Source organism: Pinus tabuliformis, chromosome 8 (assembly GCF_031772625.1).
Source record: "Pinus tabuliformis cultivar Carrire ecotype Pingquan chromosome 8, CPIR1, whole genome shotgun sequence".
Classification (NCBI taxonomy): domain Eukaryota; kingdom Viridiplantae; phylum Streptophyta; class Pinopsida; order Pinales; family Pinaceae; genus Pinus; species Pinus tabuliformis.
The window spans coordinates 1,583,112,881-1,583,136,848 of NC_142294.1; the positions used below are offsets into that span (position 1 = coordinate 1,583,112,881).

The 23,968-nt window shown below is 42.7% G+C and overlaps 1 protein-coding gene across 2 annotated transcripts in view; it reads right to left on the reverse strand.

Moving 5' to 3' along the window:
- The window catches only part of LOC149242105 (putative aldo-keto reductase 1), a 458,988-nt gene extending 435,384 nt beyond the window's left edge, over nucleotides 1-23,604 (reverse strand). The window contains exon 1 of one of the 2 annotated variants that reach the window (XM_089374177.1): nucleotides 23,363-23,604. In XM_089374177.1, the coding sequence (XP_089230303.1) occupies nucleotides 23,363-23,407 (45 nt within the window). In that variant the 5' untranslated portion in view covers nucleotides 23,408-23,604. The remainder of the gene's footprint in view (nucleotides 1-23,362) is intronic. The other variant, XM_089374176.1, reaches the window with a different exon arrangement.
- Between the last annotated feature and the right edge of the window lie 364 nt (nucleotides 23,605-23,968).

Genomic DNA, 23,968 nt, shown 5'->3' on the forward strand with positions numbered 1-23,968 from the left:
TGCATGTGGATGCATCATGTGATCCATCTCTATTGCAACGTATGCAATGCAAATCTGACTTTTCTCCTTGAGAGTGTCTGCCCCCCCTGCCTCTGAAATTTCTTCTTCCTCTTCCTCTGGAAGAATCTTGAGCAAGATTCTTCTCTCTATGTGCAAGACACACAACCTCTTCAAAATACTGAGGAGTTGTCTTCTTCCCAAAAGCTCTCTCTTTCAGCAAATTTTTTCACAAGGGAGTCAAAGGTAATTTCTTTGAGATTTCCATTTGCTTGCAATGACTCAAGATAATTTGAGTAAGTGGGATAAAGTGCCTTGACAAAAGCTATCAGAGGAATGTCCAGTTCAACATTAGTGACTTTGATATCATGCATAATAGATTTTACTTCTGATGCAAGAGCAAGAGGATCATCATTTTGTAATTCAAGGCTGAACAATTTAATCATGAGTTGAAAAACTTCAAGTGCAGAGTGTGAGTCATAGAGTTCCTTCAGTTTTTGTAAGGCTTCGAAAGCATTTGAAAATAACAAAATATGACGACTCACCTCTTCATTCATTGATGCTATAATCAAGGCATAAGCCTTGCGATTCTTATTTTCCCAAATGGCGAATTCCTTGTCTGAGGTAGGCTATTCTGGTTCTTTGTCTCCGTCTCCAACACACACTCCTTTCCATAGCTCATTAAAAATGAGAGTGTGTTTGATTTTCCGTGACCATTTTGGATAGTTCTCCTTGTCGGTGAGAACCACTCCCACAATAGATATCAATGAATGCATTTTAAAAATATGTGTACTGTAAAAATACTTATGTTGCCAATGTAAAAAAAAATTGCACCTCTAGTATTAAAAAATGCAGTTATGGTTGTAAAACTACAATTCTAATGTATATAACAGAGGTATATATGAGGGAGGGGTTATGTGGTGGTGAAGGTTATATGAAGGGAGGGCTTATATGGGGAGGCGCAATTAATGGGCCAGCGTAATGGGAGAGCAAAGCAACGACAGCGTGGGAGGTATGGAGAACACAAATCGAGCCCTTAAACCCACGAGTAAGGTTCAGTAAAAGCCTTCAAACACAGAAATTATACTTAGATGCAGAGCTCTGTTGTCCCATTAACAGAAAACAACATATCGCAGAAATTCTCTGCAGAGAGCGCAGAGAATAGAGGGACAGAATATGGCAGAAAACTGATACAAGGAGATACAACACAAAAGCTAATTTTGGAAGCTGCCTCTGATACCATGTCAGGCCAGGAGGTAACTCCTCAAATGAGATTATGTTTATTCATTTAGGCTGTTCATAGTTATATACATGAGGGAGTGACTGTTGAGTTTCATCTCCCAATGACTCTTAATTTTCTCTTATTAATTATTTACACTATTTACAACTGTTCACCCAATCCCTATGATTAGGTGTCAACAGATTAATACCTATTAATATTTTAATTTTCCTACGTTTAGACTTAAGAACTCCATTAAAAATATTAATTATTTTAATAAAATCACTTTTAGGTGGAATTTCCCAAAACGCTTTATGGGTTCTTTGGAATACCTGTGCCCAAGCCTCCCTGCAAAATTCGAGACTTAGAGCACATTCAATGCTACCCCAAATCAACATATGGTTGATATGATGCTAGATAGATGGGTTACCAATCCGACTCTTCTTATGAGATCTCTTCAGATTGAGAATGTCCATGTACCTCTTATGAATACCTCCCTAGTTAAGAGGGAGTGTTGAAAATGTGTAACTAAGTTTGGTTTTCATAAGTATGAAATGTATTTTTGATTCTTGTAAATTATAAAATGAAAGAAAAATGTTGGCTTGAGGGGGCCTGACCCAGTTTCGGAGTTAATTAGCCAAACAAATCCTTGTACTACTGGCCCTTTCGGCAACAGCGCGCAGAGCGCGAACTGAGGTCTCACCCGAAGTAGTATGGGGGGATGTTGGAACCAAGTTTCCACACCCTTGAGATGTTTGAGGGATCGATTTAGTCCAACTGTGACTACCTTCGCTCAGGTTACTTCGCGCACTTCCCTGACTTGCAAGGCCTTCGCGCCCTGTTATACTTGACTTCGCACAACCCTAGCCAGGGGCTGAGGAGCTTCGCACTGCTAAAGCAGCGATTTGCGCTATTTCCCCAAGTCACACCCCGAATCTTACTGATCTTCTTATAACAATTAGTTATCTTCGCGTAAACTGATACCTTATATTATATTCACTTATTTAGCACATTCATATAAGTTCGCGCAGCAAATAAACAGTAAACTTGCAATTCATATCCAATATACTTCAATGCATAAAACAGGAAAAGATACACAGAATTATTGTAAAATTTTTCTTTATTAATGCTTTGATCGGTTACAGACTCAACCTGCCCTGCGCACTCAGCTGCGGACAACTAGGCCTCTGCGCACTCAGCTGCAGAGCCTTCTCCTACTCTACGACCCAAATACACGACTCTACACTTAGACTCAATGCTTCCTCATTAGATCTTCTTCTATTCCCTCTATGATGATCCCTTTACACTTAGAGCCTCGCTCTATTTATACAATCCCATGGTCCGCGAACCATGGGTAGAACTCTCAAGTCGACATTATATTTACAAAAGTAAGGGCGAACAACCCTATGACTCAATTACAACTTCGTGCTCCGCGCCCACAAATCGCGGAGTCTTTACATCGGACTTAGTCAAAACTTGGGCTTTAAGCCCCAAAACTTGCCTTGGGGGGATCCCACGCCCAACAGGCCCCCAACACAAACATCGTGACTCGCCCTCAAGTCACTCTGTTGGTGCGGAGATCTTTGCGCAGAGACCTCCCAACTCTGCTCGGACTGCTGCAAGGTCGGCAGCGCATTGAGCGGCTTCCTGCTGTATCTCCTGTACGCGTTGTTCCGAGACCGTGGTGTCGGAATTGCTCCCTTGTATCTGTTCCTGCGTCCCCTGCATCTACGCGAGCTTGCCTTCAATTGTTGTTGTGATTACAAAGGCCTCGTCGATCCAAGGCTAAACACGCGCCTTCAAAACCGCTTCTCTGTGTCGCGCTGCGTCTACTTGCTCCTTAAGCGCTTTGGCCTGTTGCATTCGCGCGAGCCTCTGTGTGAGGGCCACCATCTGCACAGTCCCTTTGACATTGTCATACTGTTGTTGTAGCTCACATGCCTCTGTTTCTAAGCGTTGTATGTTCGGGTCCTCCTGCAGAGTGGTGAGGACCTCGAACGATTCTTCCAACATTTTGGTGCAGTCCTTCACTGCACTGCTGATCTCCTCCATCCCCGATGTAATGGTGCTGGCATGTTATTCCCTTACCTCTGGAGGAGTTGAAGGCTGCGCCTTCAACAGCAACGCTGTTATCTAAAGGTTCAGCTCCAGCTGAACCTTGGCCATTTCTTCTTGCGCCTCACGCACCCCTACTGCTAACCTCTGGATGCGCGCCTCTACTGGTGCTTCTGCTGGGATGGCCAGCTCAGGGACCATCTGGCAGGCTTCTTCAATTACCTGTACCATCTGCCTGTTCTGAGACACGACCTTGTCGCGCTGCAAGCTCAACTGCTCCATGTTGATCCTTTGTTCGCTCAACACCTGCAACGCGCGGCTCTCCCTAGCCCGCAGTTCTACAGTAATCCCATCCTGCAGAACATAGAGCGTCTCCCAAGGGAGCGCAGCCATGTTAATCCCTATTCCTTTCAACGCACTGACCGTAGGCTTGTCGGCCTCATTTGTTGTAACCAGTGCCCCTTCTGGCAGCACTATTGTGTTGGTCGTACGAGCGCGCAGCATTTCCTCGGTTGTTTCTATTCCTACTGCGAGGCTAGTCGAGAGAGTACCAACTTGAGGAGTGCGCACCTGCAACTCCTGAATCTGTGCTCGAAGGGCCCCCAACACAATCTGATTCTCCTCCGCAAAGTTCTGGAGGGCCTTTGTGGTGACGTCGCGCACCGTCTCTCCTATATCATTCAGATCCCCCTCAGTAAGGTTGATCGGGTCGATAGACATTTTAGACACTTTTACCTTTTTTCGCGACCCCATCTGCTCTCTCGGGCGTTGGCGCTTCAATAGTGTCGACGTTGTCTTTGGGTCTGCGCCGCCCTCCTCTATCTCTGTTTCCATCTCTTGCTCTTGCTTAGGCGAAGGCAACTTCCAGCCCTCATGCTTCGTTTCTGCTGCCTTCTATGCTTCTGCTGCGGCCTTCTGTTGTTTTGTTGTTGTCTGCGCAGCGTCCCGCACCTCCTGCGCCTTTGCTGTTGCTGCTTCTTTCCTTTTGTTTTCCGCCAACTATGCCACGCGCATCTTTGCCTCCTTTTTCTGTGCAGCAGACTTTTCCACCGCGGAGATGTCTAGAGCGTGCCACTCCGGCGACCACGTCTCAAGTACATCGAAGATCACATCATCTATGGCCACATATGGTAGTTCGTTCCACTTCTTGGCAGGGTCCTTGCATGCCCTGAGGTAGATGTGATGAAAGTCCGCTTTAAACTCTGCGAAACTTTGTAGGCTGTTGTAGACAGTGGGTGATAACCACGGCTTGCAGTTAATCCCCATTCTGATGTTCATCTCCATGAACACCCAAAATATTTTATTGTCGCAGATGCAGTGCGCGTCTTTAGTAGCCCATAGCGAAGCATACTTCGCGGCTTCCGAGAGATCTCTTGCAATTGTGGGGAACTGGCTGTCCTCAGGCAATTCCCCAGCCACCAGCACTATGGACAGCAGAAGCCATGCATAGTGGAAGGTTCCCCCTATTCCTATGCCTCGCAGCAATTTTGTAGGAACTCTTCGCACAAGAATTCGAACCAGTTAAACTAGACCCCCTCTGCGCACTGTTCGACAAGTGCAACCATCGACGCGGGCACCTCATCGGCGCGGAACTTCCGCATGACCTTACCTGCCAGTATCTGAGTCGCAACTTTGACTGCCTTGTTGTTGATACTGGAGATTGCGTAGCCCCTCTTTTTCTTCTCCAGCTTGTATCTCTTTTTCATGGCCTCCGCGATGGCCAAATCACTGCTTTTACCCTCTGAAATGTCTGCGAGGTCTTCTCCTTTACACAGGAGTCGAGTAATTCGATGGATCAGGTGGTCCGTGATGGGGACGGGCTCCTCCAGCCACAAACACCCATCATGCACCAAGCAGAGAAGTTGCCTAATGACGAAGATAGTTATTAGGACGCGATGGTAATGCGACACCCAAAGCAGGTTCAACAACCCTGCCTTTTCGACCCCACACAACCATTTGCGTGGCTCCAACTCTATAACTCCCACCGCGGTGTGTTTCTTTGGCTTCATGAGGTGCGTGGTCGCCAAGTGAGGGAATTTCTCGTGGTCAGCGAGATCCCAGTCTTCGAACTTTAAGCTCGACACCCTTCCCAAGTGCGCTCCTTCGAAAATGATATCATCAGGTAACAGCGGAGTCTGCAGAGGGCTTTTACTGTCGTCCAGGTCCTTGGGCACCTTTGCCTTCCCCTTCCACGGAGGGACATATGTGAGTAGCTTGGTTAGAGGGACCGTGCCCTCGATTTCTTCCTCCATGCCCTCGTCCTCGTCCTCTTCGATTATGATATCCTCAAGGTCTTCTTCCTCCTCATCGATTTCCAGGTTAACCGCTTTCCCTTTTTCCTCCATTGTTAATCTAGTTCGCAGTGGGTTTCGAGGGGACACACGCACCGGAATCATGGGTTGTTTATCTTTCTTCGGTCTCGGCGTGCATGGTGATTTAGGGATTTTCGCAACAATCCCGGCGCTCTCAGGGGCATCTTCTATGGTCATGGCCTGCGCGGCTTCTTCGGTGGTCATTTTTGCGATTTCCCTGGCTTCTTTAGACGCTACCATCTTGTTCGTCCAGAAATCTCTCAACTATTCAATCAGGTGCTCAAACAACGCTCTCCATAGGGCAAACAAGTCTCGGTTCAGAATACTCGGGGCGCGCAACAGCTCAGTTCTCAAATGACCAAGTGTTGTGTGCTGGGCAGTCCTTTGTAATTTATAGCGCCTTTTGAATTCGAATTCGACCGTTCCCCCCAAATCCGGTCCATTAATGCTCCCTTGGTGGCAGATTTTCCCAAATCTTGCCCATAAAGCTCGTCTTAAATGCCTGCCACCCGCTCCATTTGGTCTCAAGTCAAGCATCACATCGTGAATAGTGACTACAATGGTCACTTTCCAGCCAACCCGCGCGGCAGCGCAACCACCCTTGCGTTGTCGCAGACCCCGTGACACTTCGCTCTTGCGCGCAGCCCTGACATCGCGCAGCTCTCGGGTAGAGTAGTTTATAGTCCCGCGCCTCCTTTCAACTGCCTAGAGTGCTAAGATTGTACTTCCCACGGCTAGTTAGGTGGCCAGGCCACCTGTATACAGCTTCAACCGACCATCCATCACTTTTCCTGGAACAAATCCGCCTTTTATTTTTACTATCAGTGTCACGCACTTCACCATTTGCATCGCGTCACCATGGGTGATCCCTTTAGTAATATACGGTCCAATCCAAGGCATCAAGCTGATCAACTCTCGGCGGTAGTCCCCAAATTTGTCAACATAATCGTGCGCACCTTGTTTTATCACCCCGGTTTTCTTATCGAGAAAATCCTTCTTTATTTCTTCCTCAAGCTTCTTGACTTTCGCTTCCACCAGAGCGCTTTTCTCCCTTAACCGCACTCTTTCTTTCATGAGTTCTTGGAGCCTAAGATCACCCTGTCAGATTTCTTCCTTAGGTCCCAAGCGTTCTTCTTCGTTCAATTGCGCGATCCCTTCTTCTAAGGCTTTGCGAACCGTCATATCTACCAGCGCTGCTATGTGCGGACTAGGCATATTATACTCTATTGGGACTACAGTGTTTGCTCCATAGGCCAGCCTAGAAGGCGTCTGTCCTGTCAGTTTCTTGCACGTTGTCCTATAAGCCCACAAAACTGCTAGTACGTGCAGGTCCCAATCACTTCGCTGCGCATTATATACCCTATTCAGTGCTTTGCACACTTCTTTAAAGGCTTCTACATGGGTAACCTTTTGCACACTCGTTATTTCCACATTCTGTCGTCCCAACTGGAGGGACTGTTCGTGCAATTGCCTCGCCAACCCATGCTTATTTACTGTGTTCCCCAATGTGAAGTCCATGTGCATCCGCGCAGATTGTTCAACATATGCCTGTACCCACCTGGACAGATGCGCGCGTGGACCATCCCGTACATTATATTTATCTGTTAGTTGCATCTGAGGCTATCCAAAACGCATGCACATCATTCTCCTGCATTCGCGTCAGTCCTCAAAGCTTCCTTGGTGCGTGCCCCACCACCTCGCGGGCGTAGCGCATAGTACCCATTTCAAAGCCTCGAAACATTGTTGTTCTGGCACCTCCCTTTCAAATTTGTTCAAGAAAGCATCTACCTTACTTAACCGTCATAAGTAGGCATATCCCTCACTTCTGTCGATACGCAGCAACGATCTTGTCATCATATTACAGTTCAGCGTGGTCACCTCGTGCAACCGGTTCTGCCACCGCTTTATCTCCTCATCAGAATCCGATGTACAGGAGCTTTCGCACTCCCATGAGATTCGTCCATCTGCGGTGAGATTTACCCAGTCTTGCTCTCGCGCAATTATCTTGTAGATGCAGTCCAAATCGTCGTCGCTTTCATAGTCACGCACCAGCTCTGTGTAGCGCGATCCTTCTGCAGGGTCCAAAGGTACGACTACGTGCAGAGACTTTTTCTCAAAAATCATCTTGTGCTTCTTTAAATTTATCACCCCATTCATGTCAGTGGCCCAATCAATTCCTAGAGCGCGGAATAGGAATTGTTGTCATCAACAATCTCTATCACTTCAAACTCTGTTAGCACGCTTGCTCCTTCAATATCCACAGTGATTCCCTGCAATCTCCCCATGGGTATTATCTTTTGCTGGTTCGCCATTCGCAGCTGGATAGGAGACCATTGCAGTGTAGGCCTTCCCATGCGCTCCCATGTCTGCTTCAGCAGAACGTTCGCATCTGACCCTAGGTCCAGAATTACTTGGTCCATCTCATATTCTCCAATCTGCGCGGTCAACCTCATTTCTCTTCCCGTCCTCGTCGCATGCTTTCCAATCTTCCGGACTACGCACGGTTCTCCTGGCGTGGTCCCAGCGCATCTATTAATGAGTTCCTGCAATCCCTTTACAGCCTTACTGTCGCACAGTAGCTTCATGCATGTTTCTAGGAACATCGTGAGCATCAATGGGTCCATTTCTGGCTCCGGTCTGTCTTTGCTTCCTGAAATGGAGGCATCAGCGAAGCTCTTCCTAGCTTCCATGAAGGTTTCCTTAGCGCGCTCCAAATCAAACTCTGGTTCTTTCGTCGGAGCCTTGCAAACCCAAGTACTATCTTCAGGTTGTTTGCCTTTATCATCTCCTGTCGTAATTCCACTTCGGAGCACAATGTTCACATTGGGGTCTTCCTCGCGCGACTCAAACCTCATCATCTGCAGGTTCTAAGTCGGGGGAGGTGGGAGCACTCCTTTGTCGCGCAGCCTAGCTATCAGTGTGGGACAATCCTCCGTCTCATGATCAAACAAGGTACAATACAGACATGATGGACTCGTTGGATTCGTACAATCACATGCATAATGTCTTGGCCCCCCGCAATTGTAACATATCAGCTTTCTGCGACCTTTTCCAGGTCCTCCTCCACCTCGGCCTTGTCCGCGCCCCTAAAATCCGATTCGTGCCACTCCTATGTCCTGGTCAAGGGGCCGCGTTTCGGCCTAAACTCTGTAGGTGGGAGTCCTATCCATCATCAGCTCATAGCTTCTACAGGTGCGCTCATCGTGTCCAATCGATCTACAAAAGTTACAGAACAACTGTTGCGAATTCTGTGTGTACTTTTGTAACAAATGGCAGTTGTCCATAGCATGCTTTCCTCCTATTTGACAAATCGCGCACCACAAAACAAGCATCGCACTAGGTCCTGCTTGTGCCTCCGGTCTTAATGGCATCGGCCCTCCTCCCACGAGGTAATTCACGAACACCGGGCAGTGGTCCTTGTCATGTCCCTGACCCTTGCATTTTACGCACCATACTTCTTTGCGCACTTCCGGGCAAGCTATCCTATCCTGTTTCAGACTCTGCATCTCAAGGCATAAGTTTTTCAACTGCGCATGGATCTGCTAAACTCCCAGGTTAGGATCCTGTATTGGGGTCTCATAAAGCGTCATTGCGATCTCCAAGGCCTCTGCTTGGGTTGTTAACCTCTGTTGCGACAACGCGTTCCTCAAATGCAGCGTTAACGATGCCACAAACCATTCGCGATGTTGTCCATCCGTCAAAGTCATATTAGCTTCGCGAATTGTGCACTTCAGTCTCTAATCCAACTCCCAAGGAGTCTCGCCTGGTAGCATTGTGATCTCTTTGAATCCAATGATCGATTGCGCCTCTGACTTCAGCCTGCTAAATTCTCTGTTCAGCGCAATTTGGATATCTGCAATCCCTGCATTCGGATTGTCATTAGAATGCTTAATATACCAGGTCAGCGCGCGATCCTGCAGAGCGTTGACCAATGTTGCTTTCTTTATGTTATCATTTGTAACTCCCTGCGCTTCCCATACAACCTTTATCACGAACCAAAACTGGTCTGGATCTTCATTTCCTACTCCCTTGAACACCGGCAATTTTATCGCGCTTGCCATATTGACTCGCGGTGGTGGCAGAGGTGGTACGGGCGAAGATGGGGGTGAAGGCGGTGAAACTGGTGGTGGCGTGGGTGGGGGTGGTATGCGCGGAATCCTCTGCCTTATCAAATTTATTGCACTCCTCGGTGAGACCTTCGCAAGCTCTTCCTCGTCCCTTCGCGGAGGTGAAATCAAGGGGCTATTCTCGGGTTCCTTACTTCCTTAGTTTTTGTAGGTTTTTCCACTTCGCGTAGCTCCGGACATCAAGGTAATTGCATAACCCTCTTTTCACACAATAACATTTTAATCCAAGTATTCAGAGACTTTACGTACTTACCTCGCGGTCCTTTGAGAAAGCGTCGCTCTACCTCACTATAGCTGACTGAAGTATCTACTACGAATTCAGTAATGAATCCTCCTATAATCCGATCAAGCCAGTGATCAATAGCGCGCGTGATCTTATCCTTCGATACTTCCAATTTGCGTACCAACTCTGGGGTCCACACAATAGGATTGTTGAGTTTCCACCTTCCTTGGCTATCTGCTAGCTTCGTGATCCACTCATACAGCTCAATAGGGAAAGATGTGAAGAAAATTTCGTGTATCTCGTGTACAGGTAACAATCTAACCACTTTTCCTTTGATAGCCGCGGATTCCTGTTCTCCTGCGCCGCGAACTCGTGAATTCTCCTGTCCAACCAACCTTCAATTTCTTTCTTAGTTGGATTCCAATGATACGACATCAGACATCTCTATGCAGATTCCGGTCCCAGCAACGAAACCATTTGTTGGCTTGATGGGGCCTGACCCAGGTTCAGAGTTAATTAGCCAAACAAATCCCTGTACTATTGGCCCTTTCGGCAACAACCCGCGAAGCGCAGACTGAGGTCTCACCCGAAGCAGTATGGGGGGATGCTGGAACCAAGTTTCCGCACCCTTGAGATGTCTGAGGGGTCGATTTAGTCCAACTGTGACTACCTTTGCGCAAGTTACTTCGCGCACTTTCCTAACCTGCGAGGCATTCGCACCCTGTTCTACTTGATGTCGCGCAACCCTAACCAGGGACTGAGGAGCTTCGTGCTGCTAAAGCAGCGATCTGCGCTATTTCCCCAAGTCACACCGCAGATCTTACTTATCTTCTTATAACAGTTAGTTATCTTCGCGTAAACAGATACCTTATATTATATTCACTTATTTAGCACATTCATATAAGTTCGTGCAGCAAATAAACAGTAAACTTGCAATTCATACCCAATATACTTCAAATTATTGTAAAACTTCTCTTTATTAATGCTTCGATCGGTTACAGACTCAACCTGCCCTGCGCACTCAGCTGCAGGGGTCCGCGCACTCAGCTGTGGACTACTAGGCCTCTGCACACTCAGCTGCAGAGCCTTCTCCTACTCTACGACCCAAAGACACGACTCTACACTTAGACTCAATGCTTCCTCATTAGATCTTCTTCTATTCCCTCTATGATGATCCCTTTACACTTAGAGCCTCGCTTTATTTATACAATCCCATGGTCCACGGACCATGGGTATAACTCTCAAGCCGACATTATATTTACAAAAGGGTGGACAACCCTGTGACTCAATTACAACTTCGCGCTCCGTGCCCACAAATCGTGAAGTCTTTACATCGGACTTAGTCAAAACTTGGGCTTTAAACCCCAAAACTTGCCTTGGGGGGATCCCACGCCCAATAAAAAATTATTATTATTATTTAGGAGCATGGGTTTCATGTTCAAGGTCTTTTATTTTATAGGTCAAGCACCCATTGAGTGCTTCTAGGGTTTGTCCTAGGTCAAGAAGTCAAAAGAGTCATTGTCATAAGTTGAAGACCCCATCAGGCACATTGTAACTTGTAAAGTGTTAGGATATTCCGACACATAGGAAATAGTTAAGTACAACTTGGTCTAGTATAGAGTTAGGTATAGAGTTAGGTAAAGTGTGTTTCTTTACCGTTGTACATTTTGTAACTTACAATCTAAAAAATCACGATATGTAGTGATCCGACGGTTCATTCTCTCCTCGGTATTACCGACACTTGATCCGTGGCTTGACACCCGATTGGTCCATGATTTCTATTTAAAGCGCATGGAGGGTCATTTGTAGGGTAATCTGTGCATGAGAGAAACATATGTAAATTTTCATTCTTTTATTAATAAATTGCCTGAAGTGGCCGCGTTGGCTCAGGTCGTGGACTGTTTCCCTCTTTGAGGGTTTTAACCACGTCAAAAATACTGGTGTATTGATCTGCGATCTGGTTGTGAGCGGTGTCCTTTGGTGTTCTGTCTGAGGAACTTACCCTGTATTAAAAAGTGTCCAGATACCCTCCAAGACCAAGTCGGCCTAGCAGTTGGCAAGTCAGCCTAAAGGAAGAGCCACGTCAACCCTTGAAGAAGCCTATAAATAGAAGAGGACTCGTCCTACTTGAAGAATATTCACTCACCACTCATTCTAGCAAAGGAAGAAGAGGACGAAGAGGACCGTTTGTTTGGGCTATTTTCTCTCACACGTGCTAAGGAGAACTAGGGTTTTTGCAGCAAGACCTAAGGTTTCTATCTTCAAGTTCGATCTTGGAGAAAAGGAGACAAGTAGGTCAAGCAAAGGTCACCAAGGGTAATCCTCATGCTCCTGAAGTGAGGGAAAGTCAAGCGAAGGTCAAAGGAGGGCTCAGAAGACAAATCGAAGCTCACACGTGTGGCAGCAGCAACTGCTGGGGGGCCGAAATTTCAGATCTGCAGTGGAGGCCAAAATTTCTGCAGCTGGAGGTCGAAGAAGTGCTACTGGAAGAGATTTGACTGGGTTTGACAGGATCAGGGTTAGCACATCATCCAAAGAGGTTGGTCTTGGTCTTGGAGGGTTCTGAAGTCAGTCTTAAGGTCTTGGAATTTGTCAATTGAAGAATCTATAAGGAAGAGAAGAGATTTGCAGGTTTTCCTCTCAAGTGGAGAGGTTTTGGCCTTGGCTTGCAGCCTATATTTTGTGTTCTTGTTCTTCTTGTTTTGGTAGTTGTTTGATGATTCACAAATATAATAATAAGTAACAAAGCTAATAAGTAAAAGAACATCACAAGCAGTTATCAAGTAAAGAGAATTAATCATAATCATTGCCCTATTGAATTCTCAACAATAAGTGTTGATGAAGACCAGCCAGACAGAGATTAATATTGTTTTTTAACGTGTATTTGTGACATGAAGTATTAAAGAAGGGACTTGGAGATAATGCTTCCATGTTAAGTTTAGAGTTGGTTTAGGATTTTGTTGAGAGAATATTTCAACTCCCGTATTCATATTTGGAATTAGTTGGATCTACTTCCAACTATATATATGTATTATATTTGTGATTGAATGAGTGAAAAAAATATTGTATAGTGTACAATCAAATTTCTTTGTCCCATTTGGCATGATACAAGTTCATACAACCCACCCTAAATCTTATTATCTGATAGATAAGAGTGACATTTTTCCAGTATCTATACCATGTAATTTGACTTATCTCTCTCAGATTGGCAGGTGGTTCTGGGAATGGTTATTGTTGACACCTAATCCTTGTGATTGGGTGAATTATTGTAAATAGATAAATAGGAAATATGAACAGTCATCGGGAGACGAACTGAACAGTCTCTCCCTCATGTATATAATGAAGACCTACCTGATGGAATAAAACAATCAAATTATTTCTGCCTTATGGAGTTACTGCCTGGCCTGACATGGTATCAGAGCCAACTCCTTTTTAGCTCTTGTCCCTTGTAACTCCCTTGTCTGCTCTCATATACCTGCGCTGCTCCTCCATACAATTAGCTGCGCCCTCTGTCTGCCATATTCCATTTATACAGACCTGCGCCTAACATTCACCTGAACGATGCAAACGTTCCTCTGCCATATTCTCTGCTAAACGTTGGTAGCCTGTTCCACGTATTCTGATCTGCTGAAACGTTCCTCTGCCTGTTCATCTGAATGCGTTGATTGCTCTCTGGTGTCAAAGCGCTTCATATTGCACTGCTCGTCTATCCTCTCGCTCTTCTTTCTTGTTTGTTGCGGCTCCCTTCTTGGGAGGAAGTCTTCTGAACTTTTCACAGTCTCCCAACACCAAATTCATGTGGCGATCGAATGCCATGAATTTTCCAATCAGGTGATGCCCATCCTGTATCGTCACCTACCTTTGCTACTGAACTTCTTGTTTGTATCCCATTACAGTAAGGCCATTAAGGCGTCGCCTCTTTTGGTAGATGGTAGACGCGTTTTTATCGAAGAAAAGTGGTGGTTATCTGATCGAGCGTGTCGTTGCGGTTCGAGCTGCAGAAACCGGGTCTCGCAGCGCGGTTTGGCAGTCAGGGTCGCTGTCGTTAGGCATCCGAGGAAGGGATGGAGTTTGCATTCTTTGGAGTCAATTAGAAAGGGAGCCTTTGTTTGTAAGTATGCAGGTGAATTTTTGACAACAGTTGAAGCTAGAGAAAGGCAACGGCGTTATGATGATTCCATTTTGAGCAAGCACAATTTTCGTTCTGCTCTTTTGGTCATAAGAGAGCATTTGCCTTCGGGTAAAGCATGCATGCGGATGAATATTGATGCCACAACCAAAGAAAAAAAAAAAAAAAAAATTGGTGATAACGCTTACAATTTCTTGGCAACGATTGCTTATTTCTTGAGCTCGTTTGCACCTCCTGGGGCGTTTGTTTGGCTGGAGTATGTGTTGTTAGGAGTCGTTTGCGTAAAGATTACAATCATGCTTTACATTAAGTCTTCATCTTACTGATGCGCTGATAAATTTTGAATGATTGAGTTGTGACACAATATCTGATAATTGACATTTTGCAAATTGGCATCGTTGATTTTATATGAAAGAGAACAGTATTATGAATGGAATTGAGATTGCAAATATGACTGTTCTACGCAGTACTTTATGTTGTTGAGGATATATTTTTTTTTGACTTAACGTTGTGCAGATGAATATGAATTGACATTTGAGTTTGTTGTCTAGTCACATCAAAAGTAATTTTTTTTTTCCATTAAGAGTAAAAGTTTTGCAGCAGAAGTTTTTTTTTTGCTACAGTATGCATTCAATCATATCCATGGTGGGAATAGTTCTCACTGGCAAGGAGAACTATCCTGAATGGTCCCAGATGATAAAACACACCCTCATTTTCAATGAGTTGTGGAAAGGAGTGTGTGTCGGAGAAGGAGACAATGAACCAATACAGCCTACCTCAGAAAAAGAGCTCGTCATTTGGGAAAACAAGAACAGCAAAGCTTATGCATTAATCGTTGCATCTGTAAATGAAGAGGTGAGTCGCCATATTTCGTCATATTCAACTGCCTTTGAAGCCTTACAAAAGTTGAAAGAACTCTATGACTCACATTCAGCACTTGAAGTTGTTCAACTCATGATTAAACTCTTCACTCTTGAAATGCAAAATAATGATCCTCTTGCTCTTGAATCTGAAGTAAAGTCTATAATGCATGATATCAAATCCACTAAGGTTGAATTGGATATTCCTCTTATCGCTTTTCTCAGGGCACTTTATCCTACTTACTCCAATTATCTTGAGTCATTGCAAGCAAATAGAAATCTCAAAGATATAACCTTCGACTCTCTTGTGAAAAAGTTTGTTGAAGGAGAGAAAGCTTTTGGAAAGAAGACAGCCCCTAAATCTTTTGAAGAGACTGGGGCAGACATTCTCAAGGAGAAAAGGCAGATTTGCACTGTATTCGCTGCAAAAGAAATGGATCACATGATGCCTCTACATGCAAGCTACCATGGGACAAAATTGAGCAGAAAAGAAACCAACAGAAAGGTAAAATTGATGATACAGACAAAGGTAAAGCACCTGAATCCGCTCACTATGTTGTGGCACAATGTAACATTGGAGTAAATGAAGATTTATTTAATGCTTCACTTGCTTCTTTGAAAAATGATTGGTTGCTTGATTCAGGAACAACCTGCCACATGACTCATAGAAAAGATTTTTTTGAAGATTTCACTGACAATGTTGATGGAGTAGTATACTTTGCAGATCAATCAAAAATCAAGCCATCAGGGCTTGGCACAATCAGGCTTAAACTGCCTGGTCTTCCAGACTTTCTTCTGCATCATGTTCTATATCTCCCATAGCTAAAGAGAAACTTGATGTCCTTGGTCCACATCCACCAGCAAGGTCACTCCATTCATATGTTTGATGGCAAGCTTGAGGTGAGAAAAGCATCTGAGCACTCACTTGTCGTGAGGGGAATAGAAGAAGAAAGGCTTATCAAGCTGCAAGGAACCTCTGCTCATGCACAACATTTCTCATACAATTCTCATCATGAAGAAGGTACACTTCCATCAAGTTTATTATGGCATGCTAGATTTGGACATTTGAACTATGACAGTCTCCGCTTGTTGAAGAAAAATGGTGTTGCTGGTTTGCCTACAATTCCTAGGAAACTTAAGCAATGTGATGCTTGCATTCTAGGAAAGCATAGCAAACAGTCTTTTCATGATTCACATTCAAGAGCACATAGAAAACTTGAACTCATTCATTCAGATTTATGTGGTCCAATGCCTGTTCCTTCTGCAAATGGAAATAAATATATCTTGACATTTATTGATGACCACCAGAATGTGTGTGGAGCGATAAAAAGGTGTCTTTTAAACTCCTAATTACCTTCACATTAATTATCAACCCAGGGACGACTTTTTATTTCAAGAGTGTACTCAGTCTGAGGCGGCTATTTACTCAAGAGTAATGTTTTGTAGTATAGTGCTTAAAAGCTACAAAAGTAAATGAATGCTTGAAAAAAAAATCTAACAATAACATAAACTCAAATGCTCTGAAATCCAACTATTCACTCAGCAAACATCAATTGAGGATACAGTAGCAATAACTCATTCCTCTAGAGATTGATGCAATTGAAATCAAACCGGAACAAGACAATCAATCTGGGAACGAAGAAGCAATAACCAATGTTCTCTACAGTTGACAGTCCTGCTTTAAAGCAATCAAAAGGAAATCGAACTTGAACTAAAGCTGCCATTGAAAGTAAACTAGGAAAACTCTTTAAAAGCAAACTAGTGCAATTAATCAATAGAAATGAACAACAAAGTAAATGGGTGCATGTCTACAACTTAACTACTTCAAAAGGCTAAATCACACCAAGCATTGCATCAGTCGAAGGTTCGGTAGCAATAACCCATCCTTTTCATAACTGATGAGAACAAATCCGAGGTCTGGGAGCTAGGTAGCAGATGCTGGGGCTCACTACAGCCTGAGATCATCCTTGATGAATGTAAATGAAATGGCAAGTAAAGGAAATAACAATGAAATAGAACAGCACATCAGCCAAGGGTTTGGTAGCAATAACCTATCCCTTTCATAACTAATGGGAGCAGATCAGAGGTCTGGAAGCCAAATAGAAAAAGCTGACACTCACTACTGCCTGAGTCTGTCCTTAAGAAATGGCAAGTAAATGAAACAACAAATCAGCAATCTTGAAATAGACCAGCAATTGAAATGAAACAACAATTCAGAAATGGAACAGCAACTAAATATGAATGTACAACAATCCAAATCAAGCACGCAACACACTTATCATTAAAAGGGACAGTAATCCGAGCTTCGATACAATATGCATGAATCATAGTTATAAAGTAACAGCAATTGTAACGGAACAGCAATCCCGAATAAACAACAGTCACAATTTAAGAATACATCATACAGTTGTACCGATTTAGGAACATACAGCGCAGTTAATCTGTAATCGAATGACAATCTGTAAGGAACAACAATGTTATATCAATTATCAAAAGGAACAGTAATGCGATACAAAGTTAAAATGATAACATAGCATTCCTGTTGCAGATAACGATAGTATCCAATCAAGTATATCTAATAGCGCTGATATGTAAAACAGTAAAGTGCATCAGATTACTGAACAGAGTAAAAGAAAGAAATCAAACCACACATGAAGCATAAAGATATAATACAGCAGCAGCGTACTCCACCGGAGGCTGGGCCCTTAGCCGCCAGCGGATGCTGCTGGGTTACTTCAGGATCAAAGATGAAATGGCAACTAGATTTATATTAAAATATCAAAGCAGAGTTACAGTGGATTACAACAAGAAATCTCTCAATCTCTCAGCCATTATCCATTCTCTCTGCCATCCTCAATTCTGAATCTCTAATTCATCCTCAATTCCATCATTCGAATCCCTCTGAAATCACCCCCTCTCTGATCTCTGTTGTGATTTAAATAAAGAGAGATCAGAGAGCAGTTACAATCAAGATAAGTACAACATGATTTCTATTACAAAATTAGATTGTTTCCAACCAATTGATAAACAAGAAGATATATTTCCATCCAGCTTTCAACAAGAGCAAGAGGAATTTGGCTTTGCAGCTGAGATTTGGAGGACGGCCGCAACAACAAATCTGAGAAAATCGTGCTCAAAGAACCCTGCGTTTCTCTCAATACAAGCCGAATTTGGGCAAACCGTTCTTTGAAAAAGTTAATTGGGTCCGTTCTGGACAAAACCCATGTTCCAGATTTTCCAGATTCTGCTTCATTTTCTCAGAATCTCAACTGCAAAACCGTCACTTCTTATTCCAGCGAATTTCTGAGTTGGCACTTTTAATGATCAAGTCTTCAATCTGGAAATTATCTTGGAGGCTAAAAATGGTGAATAATGTTACAACTGATTTATTAAAACTATCATTGATAAAATCACGCATAATCATCAATTTATTAGAAATAAAGGAGAATAAATAATATTCATCCATAAGAGCATAAATCATTTATAAAATGGATTTAAATGATATATTATAATAGATGATATAATAGAGAAAAGTAAAAATGGATGAAATAAGTGTTACAAAGTGGTCGTATTCATGGCCCAACAATGTGTTAGGTTTATTTATTGAAGAACAAATCTGATGTTTTTCAAACATTCAAGAATTTTCATAAATGGATTGAAAATGATGCACAATCTCATATTGGGTCTATTCGCACTGATAATGGAAAAGAATACACATCAAATGAATTTGAAAACTATCTTCGCCAACATGGGATCAAACATCAAACAACTGTGCCTTATAATCCCCAACAGAATGGTGTAGCTGAAAGAATGAATAGGACAATCTTAAATATGGTACGATCCATGCTCTTTTTCAAGAATGTAAAGTTAATGTTTTGGGCTGATGCTGTTCTATGTGCTGCATATATAAAGAAGAGATGTCCATCTAATGCTATTAGAAACAAGAATCCTTATGGAATGTGGTATGGACATGTTCCTTCGGTAAAGCATCTCAGGGTCTTTGGTTCCACCTGTTATGCCTTGATACCAAAGGTACATAGAAACAAACTTGGTGCTAGAAGTCGTAAGTGTATCTTTTTGGGATATTCAAACACCTCCAAAGCATACCGCCTCTATGATGAAGTAAATAAGAAGTTTGTTGTATCTAGAGATGTAATTTTCCTTGAATCATCCAAAACTAACAATGTTGTTGAGCGGCAACTTGATCGTTTGGATAGATTCGCAAAAGCAAAATCATTTCAAGAATTTTAATCAGATTCCACATCTTGAAGGGGGGATTCCTATACTAGATCAACATGTGGAATCTTCTTCTGAAGAACACTCTCCCCCACATGAAACTTCAACAACGGATGATGCTTTAAGTGATGTAATTGATAGAATTGGGAGACTCAATCTTGATTCAGTCCCAACTCAATCAACGGAGCAGCCTGGACCATCTGAGAAAGGTCCCCCAAAGTGGCTGACAAAGACACTTGAAATTGTTCATCCTGATGAAGTTGGAAAGACAAAAACCAGAAATTCAAACTGGAAAAATGGAGGTGATGTAGATGACTCTAATTCACTTGTTGATATGGATGTTTCTTATGATTGTAAATTGAACTTGTCCACAGATTTTGAACCAACTTCCTTCAAAGAAGTTGCTTCTCATGATGAATGGAAAGAAGCGATGCAAAAGGAGTATGATGCCCTCATAAAGAACGGCACTTGGAAGTTGATTGATCCTCCATTTGGAACCAAACGAATTGGCTACAAGTGGGTCTACAAGAACAAGTATAAAGCTGATGGCTCACTTGACAAGCACAAAGCTAGGCTTGTGGCAAAAAGTTTTGCACAGAAGGAAGGGGTCGATTATGAGGAGACTTTTGCCCCCACAGCAAAATGGGCTACCATCCAGACACTCTTTGCACTAGCAGCTCAGAACGGTTGGAAAGTCCATCAAATGGATGTAAAAACTGCTTTCTTGAATGGAGATCTAAAAGAGAATGTTTTTATGTCCCAGCCTGAAGGATTTGCTGTGAAAGGACATGAACATAAAGTATGCAAACTTGTGAAGTCCTTGTATGGCCTCAAACAAGCACCGCGAGCCTGGTATGAAAAACTAACTGAGCATCTTCTGAAACTCAATTTCAAACATTTTGATCTTGATGATGCAACTTTATTTGTCAAGAAAGTTGGCAAAACAGTTGTATATCTTGTGGTATATGTAGATGATCTTTTGATGACAGGGAACAATGAAAGCTACATTGCATCCATAAAGAAGGAATTGGGGAAAAGTTTTGAAATGACTGATTTGGGCTATGTTCATTACTATCTTGGCATTGAAGTAACCCAACATCCAAAGTCCATATTTCTTTCTCAAAAGAAATACATTGGAGATCTGTTGAACAGGTTTGGCATGACAGAGTGCAATCCTCTTGCTACTCCAATGGAACAAAACTTAAAGCTCACATCTATTGAAGGAAAAGAATTTGAGGATGCAACAAAGTATAGACAGCGTGTAGGAAGTCTCAACTACCTAACTACTACCAGACCAGACATTTCGTTTGTTGTTGGAATCCTCTCCAGGTTTATGCAAAAGCCTTGTGAGGGACATTGGTCTGCTGCAAAAAGAGTTCTAAGGTACTTGAAGGGAACTCAAGACTTTGGAATCAAGTATACACAAGTGGACGACTTCAGTTTGATTGGATACTCTGATTCAGACTTCGATGGAGACAAAGAAACTGGGATATCAACTTCAGGATATGCTATGAGTCTTGGATCAGGAGTTGTCTCCTGGAGATCACGCAAACAATCAGTTCCAACAGATTCCACAACAGAAGCAGAATACGTGGCAGCAGCTGAAGCAACAAAAGAAATTGTGTGGCTCAGGAAAATTCTTGAAGATTTGCAGGTAAAACAAGTACAATCAACTCCACTCATGATTGACAATACCTCTGCAATAAAGTTGGCCAAGAACCCAAAGTTCCATGATCGAACGAAGCACATCAATACTAAATATCATCTGATTCGACATCATGTTGAGGCCAAAACAATCCATCTCCGTCATTGTTCCACAAATGAGAAAATTGCAGACATCTTCACCAAAGCGCTTGGAAGGGAAAAGCTTGAACGATTCAGAATGATGCTTGGACTCACCAACATCCCTTCAGATTAAGGGGGGGAATGTTGACACCTAATCCTTGTGATTGGGTGAATTATTGTAAATAGATAAATAGGAAATATGAACAGTCATCGGGAGACGAACTGAACAGTCTCTCCCTCATGTATATAATGAAGACCTACCTGATGGAATAAAACAGTCAAATTATTTCTGCCTTATGGAGTTACTGCCTGGCCTGACAGTTATTTAGAAAGAGTTACATTTCATAGGAAACGCCCCAAATCGGATTGTTCTAATTCACTTCTATGAGATGGTTTGCACTTTTAATTGAAATTTTTCAGTACACGTTTTTCGTGATCTCTCGACAAAGCATCCCCAGTAAACAACATTTCGCAAAATAATTCGTTCATTAGTATTTCATACTCCCGTACTTTAGCTAAATTTATGCAGATTTATCAGGAACCAGCCATCAGCAAAAGTTTTCCCATTAAGTTATTAAAAAACATGACTTCAGGGCCTGCCCCGTGAGTCTTCTTCAGCTTAGACTGCAGGTTTGAGAGTATTTATTTTGCCAAAATCATCTGAAACTTCCATCCAGCCTGATCCCTTTGAAACTGGTGCCGTGTGTGTGGGGCAAACTACAGCGAACATGGAACCCTCATGAATTGTTGAACAATCTGTCGATCTCACTGGTAAACCAGTGCCTTCGTATTTGATGTGTAAAGTTCCAAAATCACAAAGGAAAGAAACTTAACAATTTTGTACAGAGGGACAAAGATTAAGACAATTAGCATATGTCCTATATCAGTTGCTTCAAGGCACAAATAAATCACCTGCTGTACTTTATCAAGATTCAAAATATTTTTATTTCCACTGATTTCTTTCAAATTTTGCCAGAAACAGGGAACAGGAGAGAACGGATATGGGAACAGAATGAGAAACAAGGCTAGAGGGTTTAGGGGTTAAAAAATGAGAACCCACACCCCTCCCAACGCATGTATGCATTTTAAAATTGATCAGTAATGTAACAGTACAGTGTCTTGGTTGAAGTGCCTAGAATCACTAGATGTTTGACATGGGTTTGCCATAATGCTACGACTATGATGGATGTATTTATCTTCTTCTTTTTCCGGAGAAATACAGTTTTTCAAGTGCCTGGATATCAAGCATTCCATCAAAGGATATTGGTACCATGACAGTCTTTCATGGATTTTCTCCCTCTTCCTTAATTTTCTGGATGATGGAAGGACGGTAGTAACCTTTCGTGAAAATACTGGTGGGTAACTCCAAGGGACTCAATAGGATTTAATCCCAAAACTTCCATAAATTTTACACAAAACCATCCGCTAATTAAACTAACCTTTTACACAAAAAGCATCCAATAATTAACTAACCTTTGAGGCTATGGTGGATGCATCTATCATCATTGATAGATGGATGAAGATACTAATTAGTAGTGATTGAATTCCTCTATGATTGCAGATGAAAAACCGGAATTAACATAACTACATGTACAACCAACTTTGAATGGGAACACAACAAGACAGGTCTCTCGCTGAGGTTTCTCGTAACAAAATTCTAAACTCTTTTATTGCCACTTATTTCTTTCAACTAGTTTTAATTCTTTAATAAAACCCAGCACCACCCGACCTCACTGGTCTGGCTGCTCTGCAAGTGAGCTACATGTCCTTCATGACAGGCACCTTATTGCTGCCTCCGCCTTCCACCATGTTCTGGATTAATAACCTTCGTAGTTGAGGAAAAGCTCTATCATACAAACAGCCCAAGTTCTAACCCAGCCAGGTATAGAGCCCTCGTATTTGTAAGGGAAGTGTTTAACCTTCTTCCGTTCCAGCCATCATCAAATGATCTTAACAGATTTCCCACAAACAACTTGGACCAAGTAAACCTATCCATCATCAAATGATCTTAAAAGATGTCCCACAAACAAACTTGGGCTAAGTAAACCTTAATAAGATACTTTAACCTTCATACAAATATCTAGATTGGCAACAGCCATATTTGCATAGCGTCTATAAAACACTCTATACCTGGATTTTATAAATAACAATTGGTTGACAGGCTCTTCGGGCATTGAATGCCTACAGCCCATAAGGCCCTTTTTAAACAAATTCCGTTAAATTTTGCCTACACTTCTACCGAGGAGGATCGAATGAATTAACAATTAAGTAACAGATGATCCTGTGATTGTTATCTATCCTTGTACTTTCGATGGCATGAGACTTAAGTTTTCTCCTGTTAGAGTTCGAATGAATATGACAATCTTATGATCAAGTGCCAAACGATGAAATATGATACAAGAAAACAGATTACACCCACCTCGAATCCTTGGGTGCCGAGTTTAATGCGCGGTATGAACGCCATTTCTAAAAGCTTGGATCGATTCAGCCTACAGGAAAGTATGAATTCGTACAGTCGTAGACACTCTTGCAATGCCTCCAAGCTTCGTTGACTTTCAAAGAGTGGCGGCTTGTCTAGCAACAAGAATTTGCTATACAGAACTAAACACGTGCAAACACCTGCGATTCATGTCGGTGGAGATGTGTGTGGGCATTGGTATTAATAAGTTGAGAAAAGTAAACGGAAAAGACTTTAAGTTTTAAAATGGGGAAGGTAGACTCTCGCAACATATATTATCACAATTTTATCATTGAAGAGGAGAATCCCTAACGGTTGAGATGTTTAGAAGATGACAAAGTTATGAATTATTTTGGAAAGGAGTTGCTCATGTTATCTGGTGTTTTCAACTTAAATATTTGCAATGGTCTAGAAAAATGGAAAAGGTCTCCGAAGTTCACTTGCAACACATACAATTGGGTAAGTGTTGTTGACTACGTTATTTGTTCTCAAAGCTTGATAGAAAGGATAGATGAAGTTAAGATTGGAGAGCATATGTGGGACTTAAAATCAGACCATAACCCAATT